The following is a 21,262-nucleotide window of genomic DNA, read 5'->3' on the forward strand; positions in this document are numbered from 1 at the left end:
GAACTACAAAGTGCTTCTATATGGTAAGTGGAGCTGATAAAATGGACAGTGAGTGTAGAAACAAGGAGGTGGTTTTAATGTTATGGCTGATCGGTGTGTTATTCCTATGCTTAAAGACCCACAATCTTTAAAAAAAAATCAGCAAATGGCTAAAAGTAGGTAGATTCGTTACCATGATTCGTTATTGGAAATCCAATCCCAAAGCCATGGATATTAATTTGGAATCATTCTCAAAGTTCACACTGTAACTGAATGTCCTGTTACTAAGTTGTCGTGGACCAAAGCATTTATTAATATAAAGGCATATCTGCTCCCTTAGACAGGCCAGAGAAGGGGATTTTTGGTATAAATGGCTCCTTTTGACAAAGAAAAAAGAGCTGGTGAAGAAGTTGTGGTGCCTGAGAGAATAAACGATTATTAATGTATGTCTTCTTCCCTCCTGTCACTATCCCTCCAGCTCATGCAGAAAGCAACATTTTAAGATGGCTGTAATTAAGGCAGACAGTCTCACTGTGAGACGCTCAGGATAATAATCTTTTTAGGTTTGGGTGTGCAGTGGGAAGCTTGACAACCCTCTTATTAACCCCCATATGAAATGCCTGTCCTACATCCCATAAATTAGGCTATGTTAGTGTTGGGAAATACTGTTGATTAAAAATAATAGATTTTTTTAAATACCATATTAAACAACTTTATTTTAGATGTATTATCTAATGTTGTGAATACAGAATATTTTATTTTCGAACATACAAGAATTGTCAAATAGTTCATATTATTTTACTGCATTATTGATTGATTGGTTGATTGCAAAAATAATAATTTTAATTATTTTATAATTATAGTTCTAAATAATAAGACATAAATTTGATAATTATTCCATATACATACCATATTCAAATACTTTTTAATATTTAAGTTCAATTATTCACCTCAAATCCATATTTAAATACCACTTCATTTCTTAAGATTTAATGAAATACTATATTAAAATATTCTTTAAATTTATATGTTCATTTAATGTCACCATTCTAATGACCTACGGCTGTTAGGTGTAGTTAGCAAACTCAATAGACTGTTAACCATGTGCTTATTACAACATTTAGTCCCTGTTAATATGAACTATTTTTATATTTGGTACTTTAAAACAAAAATTACTAAGCATTTAATGATGTAATGAAAGACTCCAGTGTTAAAACTATACAATTATTGAAATTATAAAAAATATTAGTAGAATAATGCGCTTGGATGTCACAGCTGTCTAATGTTCTAGCCCACCTTCATGGAGGCTTGAATTTAAGTCCCAGTAGTGTCACCAGCATGGTCAGGCATGGTCAGGCAAGGTAAAGTAGGATAGGAAATGAGCAAATCCTAATGTCCGATTCACATAAGCGATTGAGGATACAGAGAGCATAGCAAGGTGCAAGTAAAAGGTTTTTGTAGGAATCCAAGACCAAGGCATGTGCTATCCTGTGGCCCTCCATGGCCAGCAACAGGGTTCACTGGAATACACAGTAAAACATTGAGAGAGGTTTAATAATAATAAAAAAACAGCAAAGTTTATTTAAAAATGAATTTGTACCTCAGTAGAAGTGGCACTGCATTTATGCTGGACTGACCAATGCAAAGCCATTTTGAATGGAGACAGCAGTGCATCCACATGTTTTTAAAAGACATTGTGAGACATGTTTTAAAAGACAAGCCTCTTGATTGGTCAAGCTCATGTTGACAGCTTGGAGACAGTCATTGCTCTTTAGTATTAAACTTTTTTGTGTGTGTTGACCTTTCACCACCCTGGTGCTCAAATACTTTACTGCCGTGGAGACACGATTCCTCCAAGGGCTCTGTAGTCAAAGCAACCTAAAGGCTTCCACATAAACTCCAACCCTTTCTCTTCTGTTATTTTTTCTCAGGCTTAATACTGTACTTAAAATTTTTAATGTAGGACCAATGTTAGCCCTCATTTCTTTTTGCACGTTTATGAAAACAGTAAATACATGAGGAACGATACATACATTCATTGATTTTTTTATAAGAAACACCATACTGATTAACTTTGTGGGTATACATTTGTACCTATGTACCAGTCGAATATGGCCAGATTTATCCTAAACACTGACGTCACACAGCCAGTATGCAGCTGAAACCCTGATAAATGTGTTGTAGCTAATCTACAACAATATGAAACAATGCAGACACTAGTAAAACATGGCAAATTCCAAACAGCATCCCATATCTTGCAGTTATTCAATTGTTTTGTCCTCTTTATGTCCACAGTCTTTCTTAATGGTCTCATGGAGAATCTGTTTTGTGCTTGTGGTGGTGTATGAAGAATACAGGACACATTCAAGGTTAAATACAGAACAGTGTTTTGCTCAGTGGTGTGGACCAATTCTTACATAGTAGGCAGACAGAGGGAGAAAAAAGCATAAAAAGCTTGTCGTTGTGCGTGTTCCAAAGCCTGTGTTCATGCTCCAATCATGTTGATGAGATTGATATATCTTTGACAGCGTGGGCTATCTGCTTCCTGTAGTATTTGGCTGGCTCAGAAAGAAAACTGTTCTGTTATTTCTTTCTACAGTGAATTAGTATCTTCAGTGTTAGGGAGTGTGTGTGGGTTGTATGGGTGGAGAGGTGTTACTATTTTTTGGTCTTGTAGGCAGATGGCAGGCCCCTTGTTTTAATTAATAAAAGCATATTCATGTTGGAAGGGCTCTTCTTTTGCTCCATATGCTTAGTTTTCATTGCTGGTTTTGAACAATTTTGGAGTCTTTAACCAACTGTGTGGTTGCATTGTTTGTTGTGATTTTGTGGCAATATGCTGTCCCCTGCTGGTAGAGTTTATCAGTCTTAGCATGTCAACAGATAGTCTGTACCCTTACGTTCCACATACTTTCTAAGAGTATATATACAGTGTATCACAAAAGTGAGAACACCCCTCACATTTCTGCAAATATTTTATTATATCTTTTCATGGGACAACACTATAGAAATAAAACTTGGATATAACTTAGAGTAGTCAGTGTACAACTTGTATAGCAGTGTAGATTTACTGTCTTCTGAAAATAACTCAACACACAGCCATTAATGTCTAAATGGCTGGCAACATAAGTGAGTACACCCCACAGTGAACATGTCCAAATTGTGCCCAAAGTGTCAATATTTTGTGTGACCACCATTATTATCCAGCACTGCCTTAACCCTCCTGGGCATGGAATTCACCAGAGCTGCACAGGTTGCTACTGGAATCCTCTTCCACTCCTCCATGATGACATCACGGAGCTGGTGGATGTTAGACACCTTGAACTCCTCCACCTTCCACTTGAGGATGCGCCACAGGTGCTCAATTGGGTTTAGTCCATCACCTTTACCTTCAGCTTCCTCAGCAAGGCAGTTGTCATCTTGGAGGTTGTGTTTGGGGTCGTTATCCTGTTGGAAAACTGCCATGATCCACCACCCAAATAATACCTGCTCTGTGGTGGTCCTGTGGGTCCTGACCATTGAAGAACAGCATGAAAGGGGGCTAACAAAGCATGCAGAGAAACAGATGGACTACAGTCAGTAATTGTAGAACTACAAAGTGCTTCTATATGGTAAGTGGAGCTGATAAAATGGACAGTGAGTGTAGAAACAAGGAGGTGGTTTTAATGTTATGGCTGATCGATGTATATATGACCAATTGTAGTATTTGAGTTAAAAGCTTGTGGATGCGTGTTAAAGAGTGTTACTCAGGGAACAAGATACGGATGAACAACTTTTAGCTCTCCTGTTCCAAATAAAAATGAAGTTTAAGAAGTTGATGCAAACAGTTCCCATGTGTCCCAGATTTAGTTGATTACTTACAAACCGCCTGTCTGTTTACAAGCAGTGATACAACAAGCTGTGTTACAACACCCTCAAGGTCACACACAGGTTTTCAGAACAGTGGATTAGAGCAATGGAAAATGGTTGCTGGTCCGAAGAATTTTGTTTTCTTCTATATCATTTGTACTGATGTGCACATGTGCATCATTATACAGAAACGATGACAACAGGATGCAACATGGTATGGGGCTCCACTGTTATATGTTATATATACATAGCTTATATATAAAGCTTAGCTTACCTTTCTTGGAGAGTCATCCACATGATTCCCTTGAGAGCATGTATATGATTTTTTATGCTTTATGCTAGCTCTGGCTAAAATAAAGGGATTGTATTGCCATGCCCTGTTTTACTATGTTTTGACCATAATTTGATCTTCTCCTCACATCTTACTAAGTTGTGGCAATGCAGTAGGATCTCGTTTCCATGCCTTACTCTGTTGAGGCAATGTGTTATTTTTATTTATACAAGATATCACTTGCGGGGTTCTGTACTGTAGAACGATCCACCTCTCAACGATCTTACAAGGTTGTCTGTCTGTCTGTCCAGCATTTACCATTTTTTAAACCAAACAAAAACGTCGGAAGCTCCATTGTAACAAAGTGGGTTATCCAAAATAGATGGTCAGCAGTGTTTTACCTTTATATTGGACCGTAAAGCAAAATTTTCTATTTGTTTATATTGAGAAGTAACATCACACACATCCCAATGTGGAGAGTTTAATATTATCATTTCATGCTCTGTTTACCAGTGGCTCAGTACCAATGCATAATAGATTCATTATGAATAATTAATGTTTGCCACTTTATTATTTAAATGCTTAAAAGCCCTAATTTATGAATAGAATACATTATACCTTCCACCATGACTTAAAGCAATGACTTAAAGCAAAGCTTTTGTGAACTGGTGCATGCACACTGAGGGATTTCGTGAGCGCTAGTCAGATTTCAGCACTACCCTGATTGTCTTCATGGTGCTAATATGTGCGATTATTAAAGCTTTAGTGTGAATTCCAATAGCACCCAACAGCTGTTCAAAAATCAATTTAATGACCTTTTAGGCAATATCATTATTTAAACATTATATACAAACTCATTTGGTGTTATTTTAATGTTTATATTCTTTCAGGTGTTCAAATCGCCACAGCAGAGTATTCTGGTTTGCATACCTGCTTGTTTTATGCACTGTTTTATGCTTTTTTTTTAATGCAACCCTGATTATCTTTATCTGGGCCTGGGACCGGCACTGAGAGCGCACTAACAAGCCCCCTAATGATTGACATAGCCAATCTTGTCTGTGTAGACACCCAACCAGCTGATAACACTGCTGATTTTTAAATTCCAAATCTCAGCAGTAGTGTGCTAGCATATTTTACCACTATTCAATCTGAGCACCCAGTTATAGAATAGAATAGAATACCTTTAATTGTCATATATACAGTGTATCACAAAAGTGAGTACACCCCTCACATTTCTGCAAATATTTCATTATATCTTTTCATGGGACAACACTATAGACATGAAACTTGAATATAACTTAGAGTAGTCAGTGTACAGCTTGTATAGCAGTGTAGATTTACTGTCTTCTGAAAATAACTCAACACACAGCCATTAATGTCTAAATAGCTGGCAACATAAGTGAGTACACCCCACAGTGAACATGTCCAAATTGTGCCCAAATGTGTCGTTGTCCCTCCCTGGTGTCATGTGTCAAGGTCCCAGGTGTAAATGGGGAGCAGGGCTGTTAAATTTGGTGTTTTGGGTACAATTCTCTCATACTGGCCACTGGATATTCAACATGGCACCTCATGGCAAAGAACTCTCTGAGGATGTGAGAAATAGAATTGTTGCTCTCCACAAAGATGGCCTGTATGAGAGAATGGATTGCTAACACCCTGAAACTGAGCTACAGCATGGTGGCCAAGGTCATACAGCGGTTTTCCAGGACAGGTTCCACTCGGAACAGGCTTCGCCAGGGTCGACCAAAGAAGTCGAGTCCACGTGTTCGGCGTCATATCCAGAGGTTGGCTTTAAAAAATAGACACATGAGTGCTGCCAGCATTGCTGCAGAGGTTGAAGACGTGGGAGGTCAGCCTGTCAGTGCTCAGACCATACGCCGCACACTGCATCAACTCGGTCTGCATGGTCGTCATCTCAGAAGGAAGCTGACGCACAAGAAAGCCCGCAAACAGTTTGCTGAAGACAAGCAGTCCAAGAACATGGATTACTGGAATGCCCTGTGGTCTGATGAGACCAAGATAAACTTGTTTGGCTCAGATGGTGTCCAGCATGTGTGGCGGCACCCTGGTGAGAAGTACCAAGACAACTGTATCTTGCCTACAGTCAAGGATGGTGGTGGTAGCATCATGGTCTTGGGCTGCATGAGTGTTGCCGGCACTGGGGAGCTGCAGTTCATTGAGGGAAACATGAATTCCAACATGTACTGTGACATTCTGAAACAGAGCATGATCCCCTCCCTTCGAAAACTGGGCCTCATGGCAGTTTTCCAACAGGATAACGACCCCAAACACAACCTCCAAGATGACAACTGCCTTGCTAAGGAAGCTGAAGGTAAAGGTGATGGACTAAACCCAATTGAGCACCTGTGGCGCATCCTCAAGTGGAAGGTGGAGGAGTTCAAGGTGTCTAACATCCACCAGCTCCGTGATGTCATCATGGAGGAGTGGAAGAGGATTCCAGTAGCAACCTGTGCAGCTCTGGTGAATTCCATGCCCAGGAGGGTTAAGGCAGTGCTGGATAATAATGGTGGTCACACAAAATATTGACACTTTAAGCACAATTTGGACATGCTCACTGTGGGGTGTACTCACTTATGTTGCCAGCCATTTAGACATTAATGGCTGTGTGTTGAGTTATTTTTTTGAAGACAGTAAATCTACACTGCTATACAAGTTGCACACTGACTACTCTAAGTTATATCCAAGTTTCATGTCTATAGTGTTGTCCCATGAAAAGATATAATGAAATATTTGCAGAAATGTGAGGGGTGTACTCACTTTTGTGATACACTGTACATATACATGTGTTCAGTACAATTAAATTTTTTCTTTGCATATACCAGCTTGTTTGGAAGCTGGGGGCAGAGCGTGGGTCAGCCATTGTACAGCCGCCCTGGAGCAGAGAGGGTTAAGGGCCTTGCTCAGGGACCCAACAGTGGCTGCATGGCAGAGCTGGGGCTCAGTTGATAGCCCAAAGCCCTACCCACTAGGCTACCGCTACCACTGTCCCTAATTGTTTAATCATTAACATTCCTTATTCTTATTGTGTAGAATATACAATATACAATATAAGATATTTTAACAGGATTTATACCATGTCACCAAATGCTAGGTATTATAGTAATTATATAATGCATTATATATACATTTCTTAAAATAGATGCAAAAACGTTCTTCTCCCAAATACACTTTGTAACCCAGTTTACTAATGGGTAGTACAGTTAAGTGTTGCTGTGTGTGTATGTGTGTGAGTGCATACTAGTGCTTGTTTGAGATGAAAACTCTAGTTTCAGCAGTATATCTGTGTCAAGAGGACAGCTGAAATTGACACAGAGCACTCATTAGCATTTCTACAGGCAGGTGTCCAGTCAGAAACCTCTTCAAAAAGCAGACAGCTGCCATGTTTCTGCTCTGTACAAGTGTTAGACTGAAATAACTTGACACTGGTTTAGACAAAAGAAATTTTTTTCAGCCACTTTGCTGTTTAGTTTTATACTGTTTACCACAATTATATATTTCAAAGCATGCACCTGTCTAATGCTGAGTATTCATGTTGAATTGATGGTTGCATAAAACAGCGGCTTGGTAGTTTTGAAGAGCATTGACATTTAAATATCTGCTTATTCAATCTTACGTAACAAACTTGAGGGAAAAAAACAACTTTGGGCCAACACAAAGAACCATAACAGCTTCTTTGCTGTTATCATGTAAAATGTTTTTTAAGCTAAAAACAAATGTCAGCAATGCAGACAAGAAGAGTGGTGAACAATAAACAGTAGTGATAATGCAAACAGCTTTAGCATAAGAACATTGTCCAGAGGACTGAGCAGCATGAACATATGGCATTCAGGATTAAAACTGCACATTCATACGTGTATTGCATTTAATGAAGTTAAAACATACATTTTCAATAGTAGAACAGTTAAAGTACATTCATATTGAAACCATTGGTTTAAATAATTAAGAAGTCAGTTCAAATGTTCTCTAGATATTTATAATTTTAATTTATTGTTCTCTAATGACTCAAGATCATTGCATATGATTTATATACATACAGTGGGGCCAAAAAGTATTTAGTCAGCCACTGATTGTGCAAGTTCTTCTACTTAGAAAGATGAGAGAGGTCTGTAATTTTCATCATAGGTACACTTCATCTATGAGAGACAAAATGAGAAAAAAAATCCAGGAAATCACATTGTAGGATTTTTAAAGAAAACAATCAGTGGCTGACTAAATACTTTTTGACCCCACTGTATATCTAACCAGTAAAGAAGCATTTGTTCATGGCTAACCTGAAACTGACCACTCCTATTAGGGTAGAAATGGTCTTTTATTTTGCTCAGTTGATCAGTAAAAATAAAACATTCTAGCACACCAGAGCTGAGATTTCGAACACATCGTTTCGGCTGGGCTGGGCGCCTACATGAACAACGATTGGCTGTTGTTCACACAGGGTGTGAAGCCGGACCAGGGTTCCTCATGACTGATGCAGCTACGACCTCTGCTGGCTGATTGATGGCGCCTGCGCAGAGTTAAGGTATAATGTGTGATCAGGGTGTGACTCTCCATACACAAAGCTGATCCGCACATGAACTCACCTCGTCCAGGTGAAAAGATGTAATTGGTACCGCACGTGTCGGAGGGGGCGTGTGTCAGTTGCGGTGCTCCTCAGTCAGCAGTGGAGGTTAGCATCAGTAGAGGGGAAGCATAACGCAATCAGGGTACTTGGATACGACTAAATTACGGAGAAAACTGGGGGAATTAATGATTAAAAAAATAATAAATAAATAACTGCCACTGTTTGGCCCTTGAGCAAGACCCTTAACCTTTAATTGCTTAGATTTTATACTGTCATAACTGTAAGTCGCTTTGGATAAAAGCGTCTGCTGAATGCTGAAAATCTAAATCTAAAATCTAAGTAAGATTTATCTGACTAGATTTCTGTGTAGAACAGTGTTTTCACAACATACTTTCAAAGTCACACAAATCAATTTAATCTTGATACAAAATAAAGGCCTGGTGGTTCTGCCAAGCATTTTTATGCATTACAGAATGTTAATCGCTGTATTTTATTATGCAGTACATCTGTTTGGAAGCATCTGTAGTAGTTTGTTTTTTACACTTTCCCTTTGTCACAAAAAGTGCTGGAGTCAAACAATATAATTTTTATAATTATGTACCGTTGGCTATCACATGGAGGTTTGTGCGAACCTCCAAGGATATGCCTCCCTAGACCATCACTGACCCTCTACCAAACCGGTCATGTTGGATGATGTTTCAGGCAGAATAACGTTCACCACGGCATCTTCAGCCTCTTTCTCATCTCCCACATGCTTAGTGTGAACCTGTACTGATCTGTGAAGAGAACCGGGCTCCAGTGGCAGACCTGCCAGTTCTGGTGTTCTTTGCCAAATGCCAATCAAGCTGCATAGTGCAGGGCTGTGAGCGCAGGTCCCACTACAGAACATTTGGCCTCCGACCTTATGTAGTCTGTCTCTGACAGTTTGGTCAGAAAAATGCACACCACTAGCCTGCTGGAGGTCATTTTGTATGGCTCTGGCAGTACATTTACATTTACATTTTTGGCATCCAGAGCGACTTACAGAAGTGTGTGCACAGTTAACATTTCCCGACTCTAGTTCAAGTAGACAACAGTCCAAGAATACAAATCTGCTGAAAGCCTGCTAGAATAAAGATAGAGGTAGATTTGCTGCCTGTCTTTCTCGAGGTCTGGTTGGAGGTTCAAGACAAGTGAGTCTTGGAGGTTGCATGGTAGAGAGCGGGGTTTTATGAGTTTTCGAAGATAGCTTGGGGTTGGTCCACTCTTCCTGTTCTTTCTCACACAAAGGAGCAGATACCGGTCCTGCCACCGGGTTGATGTCCTTCTACGGCCCTGTCTTGCTCTTTTTGTGTAACGGCCTGTGTTCTGGTATCTCCTCCATGCTCTCATGACTGTGCTGAGAGATTTCCTGTGGCAGCACATATGGATGTGTCATCCTGGAGGAGCTGGACTACCTGTTCAACCTGCAATTCTAGTCTTTAAATAATTTTTACATTTCTGCAACATTTTGGGAATGGCTCTTTTCCATTCTAGCACACCTGTGCTTCTGTGCACAAAGCAGGGCTTATTGAGACATAGTTTGACAATTTTGGTTTGGAGGAACTCCGGTGGTCTGTACAGAGTCTGACCTCATTTTTATTAATCACATTTGGAATGAATTTGAACATCGATTGCAACATCATTGTGTGAGCCCAAGAAAATTCACACACACAACTTCAATGGGGTGGCATGGGATGAGATGGGGTGGGATGAGATGAAATGAGATGGGGTGGGATGGGATGGGATGGGATGTGATGGGGAGGGATGGAATGAGATGGCGTGGGATGAGGTGAAATGGGATGAGTGTGATGGTGGGGTTGGGTGTGTTGGGGTGGAATGGGATGAGATTGAGTGGGATGGGATGGAATAAGATTGAGTTTGGGTGGGTTGGGATAAGATGGGGTGGGATGAGATGAGATTGGTTCGGGTGCGATGAGGTGGGATGGGATGAGGTGGGATGGGATGAGGTGGGATGGGATAGGATTAGATGGGGGTGGGATGGGATGGAATAGGATGAGATTGGGTGGGATGGGATGAGATGTGATGGCGTGGGATGGGATGAGGTGGGATGGGATAGGATTAGATGGGGGTGGGATGGGATGAGATTGGGTGGGATGGGATGGAATAGGATGAGATTGGGTGGGATGGGATGAGATGTGATGGCATGGGATGGGATGAGGTGGGATGGGATAGGATTAGATGGGGGTGGGATTGGATGGAATAGGATGAGATTGGGTGGGATGGGATGAGATGTGATGGCATGGGATGGGATGAGGTGGGATGGGATAGGATTAGATGGAGGTGGGATGGGAGGAGATTGGGTGGGATGGGATGGAATAGGATGAGATTGGGTGGGATGGGATGAGATGTGATGGCGTGGAATGGGATGAGGTGGGATGGGATAGGATTAGATGGGGGTGGGATGGGATGGAATAGGATGAGATTGGGTGGGATGGGATGAGATGTGATGGCGTGGGATGGGATGAGGTGGGATGGGATAGGATTAGATGGGGGTGGGATGGGATGAGATTGGGTGGGATGGGATGGAATAGGATGAGATTGGGTGGGATGGGATGAGATGTGATGGCGTGGGATGGGATGAGGTGGGATGGGATTGGATTAGATGGGGGTGGGATTGGATGGAATAGGATGAGATTGGGTGGGATGGGATGAGATGTGATGGCATGGGATGGGATGAGGTGGGATGGGATAGGATTAGATGGAGGTGGGATGGGATGAGATTGGGTGGGATGGGATGGAATAGGATGAGATTGGGTGGGATGGGATGAGATGTGATGGCATGGGATGAGGTGGGATGGGATAGGATTAGATGGGGGTGGGATTGGATGGAATAGGATGAGATTGGGTGGGATGGGATGAGATGTGATGGCGTTGGATGGGATGAGGTGGGATGGGATAGGATTAGATGGGGGTGGGATGGGATGAGATTGGGTGGGATGGGATGGAATAGGATGAGATTGGGTGGGATGGGATGAGATGTGATGGCGTGGGATGGGATGAGGTGGGATGGGATAGGATTAGATGGGGGTGGGATGGGATGGAATAGGATGAGATTGGGTGGGATGGGATGAGATGTGATGGCGTGGGATGGGATGAGGTGGGATGGGATAGGATAGGATTAGATGGGGGTGGGATGGGATGAGATTGGGTGGGATGGGATGGAATAGGATGAGATTGGGTGGGATGGGATGAGATGTGATGGCGTGGGATGGGATGAGGTGGGATGGGATAGGATTAGATGGGGGTGGGATTGGATGGAATAGGATGAGATTGGGTGGGATGGGATGAGATGTGATGCCGTTGGATGGGATGAGGTGGGATGGGATAGGATTAGATGGGGGTGGGATGGGATGAGATTGGGTGGGATGGGATGGAATAGGATGAGATTGTGTGGGATGGGATGAGATGTGATGGCGTGGGATGGGATGAGGTGGGATGGAATAGGATGAGATTGGGTGGGATGGGATGAGATGTGATGGCATGGGATGGGATGAGGTGGGATGGGATAGGATTAGATGGGGGTGGGATTGGATGGAATAGGATGAGATTGGGTGGGATGGGATGGAATAGGATGAGATTGGGTGGGATGGGATGAGATGTGATGGCATGGGATGGGATGGGATGAGGTGGGATGGGATAGGATTAGATGGAGGTGGGATGGGATGAGATTGGGTGGGATGGGATGAGATGTGATGGCATGGGATGGGATGAGGTGGGATGGGATAGGATTAGATGGGGGTGGGATTGGATGGAATAGGATGAGATTGGGTGGGATGGGATGAGATGTGATGGCGTGGGATGGGATGAGGTGGGATGGGATGGGATGGGATGGGATGGAATGAGATGGGATGGGTTAAGATAGGATGGGTTGAGATGGGGTGGAATGGGATGAGATGGAGTGGGATGGGATATTATGGGGTGAGGTGGGTTGGGGTAGGATGGGGAGGGATGGGATAAGATGAGGTGGGAAATAGCAAAATTGAAAGCAAAATAGCAGTAATATGTGGACAGCTCTTTTTTACCCCAGTGTTTGCAAGTATTAAAAGGTAGTAGATCAGAATGAGGTATTGGTCAATACTTAGATTTCTTAAAAAGCTGTGTACCCATATTGTGTAATAATGTTTGTTTTTTGGCTATTGAATATGCATGTGTTTGAACAAACTTCAATGCAATACTGGTATAAATCTGCAGCTTTTACTCTGAATGCCATGTGCTCATGTTGCTCAGTCCTGTGAACAATATGCTCAGGCTACAGCTGTTTGCTTTATCATCACTCTACTGTTTATTGCTCACCGATCTGCTTGTCTGCATTGCTGACATTTGCTTTCAGCTTGAAGTCTGAATATTTTCAGAAGCAGACCGCCTACAGAAAACTCCTGATAGCAAGATTTAACATTTTAGACTGGAATTTAATAACTTTGAACCAATTTACTCTACGGAGGGTGTACTAAATAACTTATGTTTTGTGCACTTGCTTTGTTCATTGTGTAATCTGAGGTGTTTCTGTTAGAGAGTGTAAGTACAGGGTGCAGTTCAGTTCACCGCTAATAGATACGTTACACAACCACAGTGTCATTTTGGAAATGGAACTGATATGGCTGGGAAGCAGGTACTAATCTCTATGTTTTGTAGCTGCAGTTAGTGTGAGAAAGGAGACTACAAAAAAGAAAACGATGAGATATTGAGAACTTTTTATTGTTAGCGAAAATAACATGGCTATTTAGCAGGCACATGCACAGACATTTTTAGGGGCAGGTGCTCAAGCCAAAAAAGGCACCCATCGCCAAAATTATTAATAAAATTAAAGAAAAAAAACACAGTAGGATATTTAACTTATATATTTATTTTTGTTAACACAATCAATACACATCTAATCAAATAACTCAAATTATCAGATTGCATAAATAAATGAAAAACAAGCAAAAACAAGGCCGTATTGTGCGCTTATATATATTAAATAATCATCAATAAATATTCTAACTTATTCTAACTTAAAACTTATCAAAACTCTGCTCTGAATAAATGAAATAAAAATAAAGCATTCAATATACTCTATATAATACAACTATGTACTAAGGAGGCGAGGCTCTCTACTGAGGTGAAGGGAGCAGGATTGTTCAAGTAGCATGTACATCAAGTAGTAGATGCTTCACAGGAGCATCCTCCTTGGTGCCATCTCTTAGAAGATTTTTATGACCTCACTGTGGTTGATTTGTATGTCTTGCTCAATGGCAAGCAGGATTAGGTCAGAGAGTCTGTCTTCCGCACAGAGACTCCTGAGCCTGTTCTTTATGATCTTCAGTTTTGAAAATGATCTTTCCACTGAAGCTGTTGATGTTAACAGTGGGCCTATTGTTATGCCAATAAAACCAAATAGACAGCTAAATAACATTTTCCTATTTATTCATAATTTTTTGTACGCTGTTCTATATCATAGAGCATTATATTTAGCCTTCTACATATATTAGTTTGTAATGTTAATTACTTAGCAAAATTATTCCTCATTTGTAACCCACAACTGTTGAAGTATAAATGCTTGCATGAAAATAGCTATTTGACTAAAGGTGACTTTTCCTATACAGCGTTTTGGCCAGGATGCTGTAATTATAAAATATTGTATGTTTGTATCTATTTTCAACACTTTACTGTGAGGGCTACTTGATATTCTCCTGCAAAATGTTTGTGCTCATGCTTTTTTTTTTTAAACAGTAAAACTGTCTTTAAATTCTCTGTCTGTCTGTCTGCTGCAGTTTGTTCTCCTCCCCCTTCATTAAACATGACAAACATCAGTAAACAGCTGGACAAGGCTTTGAAATCACGTATTTCATGACTCATGAGTACAAAACGTGTAGGCTATGCGTTATGCATGGATGCTCTTTGTATGAAAAGGCAAGCGTTTTCAGCGGGTGTGATGCCTAAATGCCCCCATCCCCTTCTTTTTTTTTTTAAAGGAAACGTTGGGCCAGTAGCCACGTAATGTTTTCAGCGGCGCTATAATGTTAAGTGTTGTGGTTAATTTTGCGTCAAACAACGTCAGGGATTGCACCAACACTGTCATTACCTGTCTGTCTGATGCTGCGGGTCAGACGAGAAGTGGGTAGCAGAGGTTTGGCCTGGCGCTCAGCACTGCATGAGTGCTAACCGGAGGAGGAGGAGGGAGGGGCAAGGCGGGAGCTTCGGGGCAGAATTCTCACAAGAACTCAAATAAATGCCCGTCAGATATCAAAACACTTTTGGGGGGAATTTTTAAATATTGATGAATGTAGAAAAAAATTGGGCTCCAGCAGAAAGGGCACTTTTCTCATCCAGGGCAAAAGGGCAGGTGCTTGAGCACCACTAGGGGTCTATCTGTGCACGTGCCTGCTATTTAGTGTGCACACACACATACATTCCATTTGACTAGCATACTGCAGATTTAAAATGTTGCGAAGATGGTGCAATTTAGGTAATATAGCCTATAAAATGCACATTAGTAAGATTGCACCATTTTTTTGTAAATTGCTTCTACTACTTTATTATTTAAATTTATTATTATTATTATTATTATTATTGGCACTTGTCAGGAAAATATGCTAGCCCACTAGTGCTATTGACCATTGTCGGGCATCCACATGGATATGATTGGGGGCTTGACAGAACATCGTAGCCATTGGGAGGTGCACTTGTCAGTGTGCTATCGACCAGTTATAACTTGGTAATCATTATTTAGTGATTTGTGGTGTATGTACAGTGTATCACAAAAGTGAGTACACCCCTCACATTTCTGCAGATATTTAAGTATATCTTTTCATGGGACAACACTGACAAAATGACACTTTGACACAATGAAAAGTAGTCTGTGTGCAGCTTATATAACAGTGTAAATTTATTCTTCCCTCAAAATAACTCAATATACAGCCATTAATGTCTAAACCACTGGCAACAAAAGTGAGTACACCCCTAAGAGACTACACCCCTAAATGTCCAAATTGAGCACTGCTTGTCATTTTCCCTCCAAAATGTCATGTGATTTGTTAGTGTTACTAGGTCTCAGGTGTGCATAGGGAGCAGGTGTGTTCAATTTAGTAGTACAGCTCTCACACTCTCTCATACTGGTCACTGAAAGTTCCAACATGGCACCTCATGGCAAAGAACTCTCTGAGGATCTTAAAAGACGAATTGTTGCGCTACATGAAGATGGCCAAGGCTACAAGAAGATTGCCAACACCCTGAAACTGAGCTGCAGCACAGTGGCCAAGATCATCCAGCGTTTTAAAAGAGCAGGGTCCACTCAGAACAGACCTGGCGTTGGTCGTCCAAAGAAGCTGAGTGCACGTGCTCAGCGTCACATCCAACTGCTGTCTTTGAAAGATAGGCGCAGGAGTGCTGTCAGCATTGCTGCAGAGATTGAAAAGGTGGGGGGTCAGCCTGTCAGTGCTCAGACCATACGCCGCACACTACATCAAATTGGTCTGCATGGCTGTCACCCCAGAAGGAAGCCTCTTCTGAAGTCTCTACACAAGAAAGCCCGCAAACAGTTTGCTGAAGACATGTCAACAAAGGACATGGATTACTGGAACCATGTCCTATGGTCTGATGAGACCAAGATTAATTTGTTTGGTTCAGATGGTCTCAAGCATGTGTGGCGGCAATCAGGTGAGGAGTACAAAGATAAGTGTGTCATGCCTACAGTCAAGCATGGTGGTGGGAATGCCATGGTCTGGGGCTGCATGAGTGCAGCAGGTGTTGGGGAGTTACATTTCATTGAGGGACACATGAACTCCAATATGTACTGTGAAATACTGAAGCAGAGCATGATCCCCTCCCTCCGGAAACTGGGTCGCAGGGCAGTGTTCCAGCATGATAATGACCCCAAACACACCTCTGAGACGACCACTGCTTTATTGAAGAGGCTGAGGGTAAAGGTGATGGACTGGCCAAGCATGTCTTTAGACCTAAACCCAATAGAACATCTTTGGGGCATCCTCAAGCGGAAGGTGGAGGAGCGCAAAGTCTCGAATATCCGCCAGCTCCGTGATGTCGTCATGGAGGAGTGGAAAAGCATTCCAGTGGCAACCTGTGAAGCTCTGGTAAACTCCATGCCCAGGAGAGTTAAGGCAGTTCTGGGAAATAATGGTGGCCACACAAAATATTGACACTTCAGGAACTTTCACTAAGGGGTGTACTCACTTTTGTTGCCGGTGGTTTAGACATTAATGGCTGTATATTGAGTTATTTTAAGGGAAGAATAAATTTACACTGTTATATAAGCTGCACACAGACTACTTTTCATTGTGTCAAAGTGTCATTTTGTCAGTGTTGTCCCATGAAAAGATATACTTAAATATCTGCAGAAATGTGAGGGGTGTACTCACTTTTGTGATACACTGTACATACATACATACATCCATCCATACATACATACACCGATCAGCCACAACATTAAAACCACCTCCTTGTTTCTACACTCACTGTTTCATTTTATCAGCTCCACTTATCATATAGAAGCACTTTGTAGTTCTACAATTACTGACTGTAGTCCATCTGTTACTCTACATACTTTGTTAGCCCCCTTTCATACTGTTCTTCAATGGTCAGGACTCTCCCAGGACCACCACAGAGCAGGTATTATTTAGGTGGTGGATCATTCTCAGCACTACAGTGACACTGACATGGTGGTGGTGTGTTAGTGTGTGTTGTGCTGGTACGAGTGGATAAGACACAGCAGCACTGTTGGAGTTTTTAAACACCTCACTGTCACTGCTGGACTGAGAATAGTCCTGTGGTCCTGTGACCACTGATGAAGGTGAGACTAGAAGATGACCAACTCAAACGGCAGCAATAGATGAGCAGCAATGATCGTCTCTGACTTTACATCTACAAGGTGGACCAACTAGGTAGGAGTGTCTAATAAAGTGGACAGTAAGTGGACACGGTATTTAAAAACTCCAGCAGCACTGCTGTGTCTGATCCACTCATACCAGCACAACACACACTAACACACCACCACCATGTGAGTGTCACTGCAGTGCTGAGAATCATCCACCACCTAAATAATACCTGCTCTGTGGTGGTCCTGTGGGGGTCATGTATAGGTATGCATATTTTTGTATGCCATTATGATCACCCAGTAGATCCCTCAATAGGAGATCTTGTACTGTGATAGATAAAAGTTTGCAAGACTCTTTTGACTGCCCTTATGATGCAGACTTCATCCATAGACCCTCTTGTGCCTGCTTTCCAGAAAGCACAGATACCCAACAATGGAAAACAGTAGTGCAGCTTGTAACTTTCACAGCAGAGAGAGCATGTGTGCATCTTCATAATTGCTTAGTGCAAATCATTTCTTTTGCATCTTTATTAAAACACTTACTCATCTGAGAAGTACTTATACCATGTGTGGGTTAGAATTAATACCTGCTCAGACATTAAAGTTTAAGATGTCCAAATCCAAGTCTAAATCTTGATAATGCTCAATGTCTTAACACTCATTATTACACTTAAAGCAGCTATTATGATTTAACTCATAAAACAACATAAAAAGATGGGCAGCACCAACACTTATTCAGATGGTGATTGCTATTAAGTAGGCCAAGCTGTGCAAAAAAAATTAATCCATCCTGTGATGGATTCATGTCATATTCATAAAATTGAAATGATAAAGAAATTTTTTTTTTAACCAATAGAGTTTATTAAATATGACAAAATCCCAATCTCTTTATTCAGAATTACAACAGGTTGAGCACTTTAAAATAGGACATACCACTCCCCTGCTATATAATACTCAAAAACAAGTCTTTAGACCTTTTTAAATTTTGAAAATGATACTTCTGCAGATTATTGAATTGATGTGTTGGTCACACCCTTTGCTAGCAGTTAAGTAAAGGCTGTTATAGCTGCAAAGGGTGGGAGAGAACTTCTTATTAATACCCATGGTTTTGTAATTAAATGTAAATGTTACCATAAAAGTTTATGGTCAGATGTCAACAAATTTTTGAACATTTGGTGAAAATCAGTAGCAGCATGGAAAGATGTCTCATGTTGTTTGTTAATTGCAGCTGGATGAAAAGCAGCATGTATGACTGCAATCCAGCAAAAGAAATCTCACTTTCAAAAAGAGTTTGATGTGGGAGGATGGCGTGTACCATCAAAGACTCACAGCTTGTTGTACATAAGAAAAACACAAGAGTGCTTCTGAAGAACGTTGCTTCCTTCAGGTCACAGAGACGAGCATAATGAGAATGCCTATGTTTCTGAGAACACCTTCTCTAGTAGGATTAATAGGATCGACAATGGCCAATAGTGTTTGTCCAGAACATGCTGTAGCTTTGTGCAGAACAGCAGATACACAGTCCAATACTATTAAAGAGAAAGCAAAGTACTGTGTGCACCATTAAAGGATCCAGATCCAACTACAAACCATTAGTTTGATCAATTACAAATTGATTGCCTGTTGACAATCAATATTTACAGTTACATTTTCGGCATATAGCAGACGCTTTTATCCAAAGCGACTTACAGTATACAGTCTAAGCAATCGAGGGTTAAGGACCTTGCTCAAGAGCCCAACAGTGGTAACCTGATAGTGGTGGGGTAATACTAGTTTAATACCTTAACCGCTAGGCTACAACTGCCATCAGTGTATTTGATTTTGGAATGTTTTACAGTGATTGGAATTAAAACAAGAAAAATAACATGTATGTTTTGTTTATCTTTATAAACATATAATTCGGGGTGCCAGTGCAACTAGTTTCATGTAGCACCTGCAGTGTTATATACCAAGTTTTTACCTTCACTTTACCCTTTATTCCTTTTACTTCCTCTAACTCAAATCCTCACACCAGGGCTAGTTTATGGGTAAAAATGAAAAAGTAATGAAATGTTCTTTTGTCCTCACTCTCTGTACCTTTCTTTCTTTGTGTACCCGTTGTTGTATTGCCTTTGCTGATTTGGAGGTCTTTTTGTTCCTCTCTCTAAATGGCTGTCCTGTATAATTTACTGTTGCTTGGCACTCGCACTGGTCACACAGAGCCATGCTGAGCTGTTTTTCCTGAATAAATTACAGCGATAATATTTTAAAGAGTTATTCAGTATTTGAGAGAACAATAAGCCCTGACCTAATGTATCGTTCTTGTGTTTGACTCGACTATGAAAAGAGATGTTTGATTCTGGACATCAGTTTGAAATCAAAAAGTAAAATAGTTTTATAAAGGCATATTTTTGCTTTTAATTTGGCAACAGACATTAATGATGACAGGCTATAACCTGGGTTAATACCATAAAATCAGAATTTCACATAAACCACTTATATTATGCTTGTTCTGTTTCCTCCAGAGGCTCCAGGACAGGATTTTGTGACACTAGACTACCGGTTGCGCTACTACCCCAGCATCACGTATGCTGTCATCGGCAGTGCCATTATCTTCATCTTAGTGGTGGCGCTGTTGGCCCTAGTGCTGCATCATCAGAGGAAAAGGAGTGTTTTATTGCCCCGTGTCGGTGCCCACCCTCACCACCATCAGCCACTGCTGCTTTCCCGGCTGGTGATTGTGGACAGAGGACAGGTCTCACCGCCGTCCTCCTCGCCGTCAGCACACTTCAGCTCGGCACACAGCCTGCAGATGCTCACCAGCTCACTCTACCCACAAGGCACCTCACTGGAGTCACCTCCCTCATACTCTCAGGCTGTGCTCGATGTCAGGTGGGTGATGATGTCAGTATTAGATCAGTACTGAATTGATAGTTACTGTGATGTTAGCATTAATATTGAGTTGATTTATGCCAAGTTTACACTACACGACTTTCAAGTTGTTCAGATCGCTGTACAGTTCACACTACACAACTGGATCTCTTGCACTCGGGAGTCTTTTCAGTCGTGGTTTTCACACTACATGACTGATTGGTGATAGGGGGTTTCACACTACATGATCTCCCATCAGGAGGAATCTCAGATAAGTCTGTCTGGTCTCCCAAACTATGTTTTTACATTAAAACAATCGCGAGAAGTGACAAGGGGTTTAACTATACTACGTCCAAAAATGCACGTCAACAATAAGTGAGTTATCAAAGTTGTTTGTGCGCTGATGTGCAGCATAAAAGCAAAGAGGAAAATAAATGAATCTGAGTCGATTGGGCTACGCGACCAGTAGGGATCATCTGTTCTATAGTGAGTTGGTGGTTAATAAATATTTTTTGCAATGCAGCATTGGTATTATGTTTTGTCGAGAACGGTAAGGTCAGAAATACTGTAAAATGTGTGTGCTGATGTATTCTGATAGAAACTATATTATGCCCCTGTCCCATCTTTTTACAACTCCTCTGCTGCCAGTCGCCTAACTCATATCCAGATATTTAGCATGCTAGATATCTCTCCAAGTCGGCGAGCGCTCGGCAAGCCACTCGGATCGAGTCATTGAACAGTTCACACATAGCGATTGAGAGCCGAGTTTTAATCGCCGAACACCGAGTTGCCTCTGAGCCGGCAAATCTAGCGGTGACCAGTCGGCGAGCGAAAATCAGGGCAAAAATCGTGTAGTGTGAACTGGACATTAGTTACTGTTGTC

General features: G+C 41.4%; 1 protein-coding gene across 1 annotated transcript in view; it reads left to right on the forward strand.

The window, feature by feature from the left end:
- Nucleotides 1-21,262, forward strand: part of ldlrad3 (low density lipoprotein receptor class A domain containing 3) — a 175,904-nt gene that overhangs the window by 151,187 nt on the left and 3,455 nt on the right. Inside the window, exon 5 of the mRNA XM_063001680.1 lies at nucleotides 20,034-20,400. Within this exon, the coding sequence (XP_062857750.1) occupies nucleotides 20,034-20,400 (367 nt within the window). The remainder of the gene's footprint in view (nucleotides 1-20,033; nucleotides 20,401-21,262) is intronic.

Source organism: Trichomycterus rosablanca, chromosome 1 (genome assembly GCF_030014385.1).
Source record: "Trichomycterus rosablanca isolate fTriRos1 chromosome 1, fTriRos1.hap1, whole genome shotgun sequence".
Classification (NCBI taxonomy): domain Eukaryota; kingdom Metazoa; phylum Chordata; class Actinopteri; order Siluriformes; family Trichomycteridae; genus Trichomycterus; species Trichomycterus rosablanca.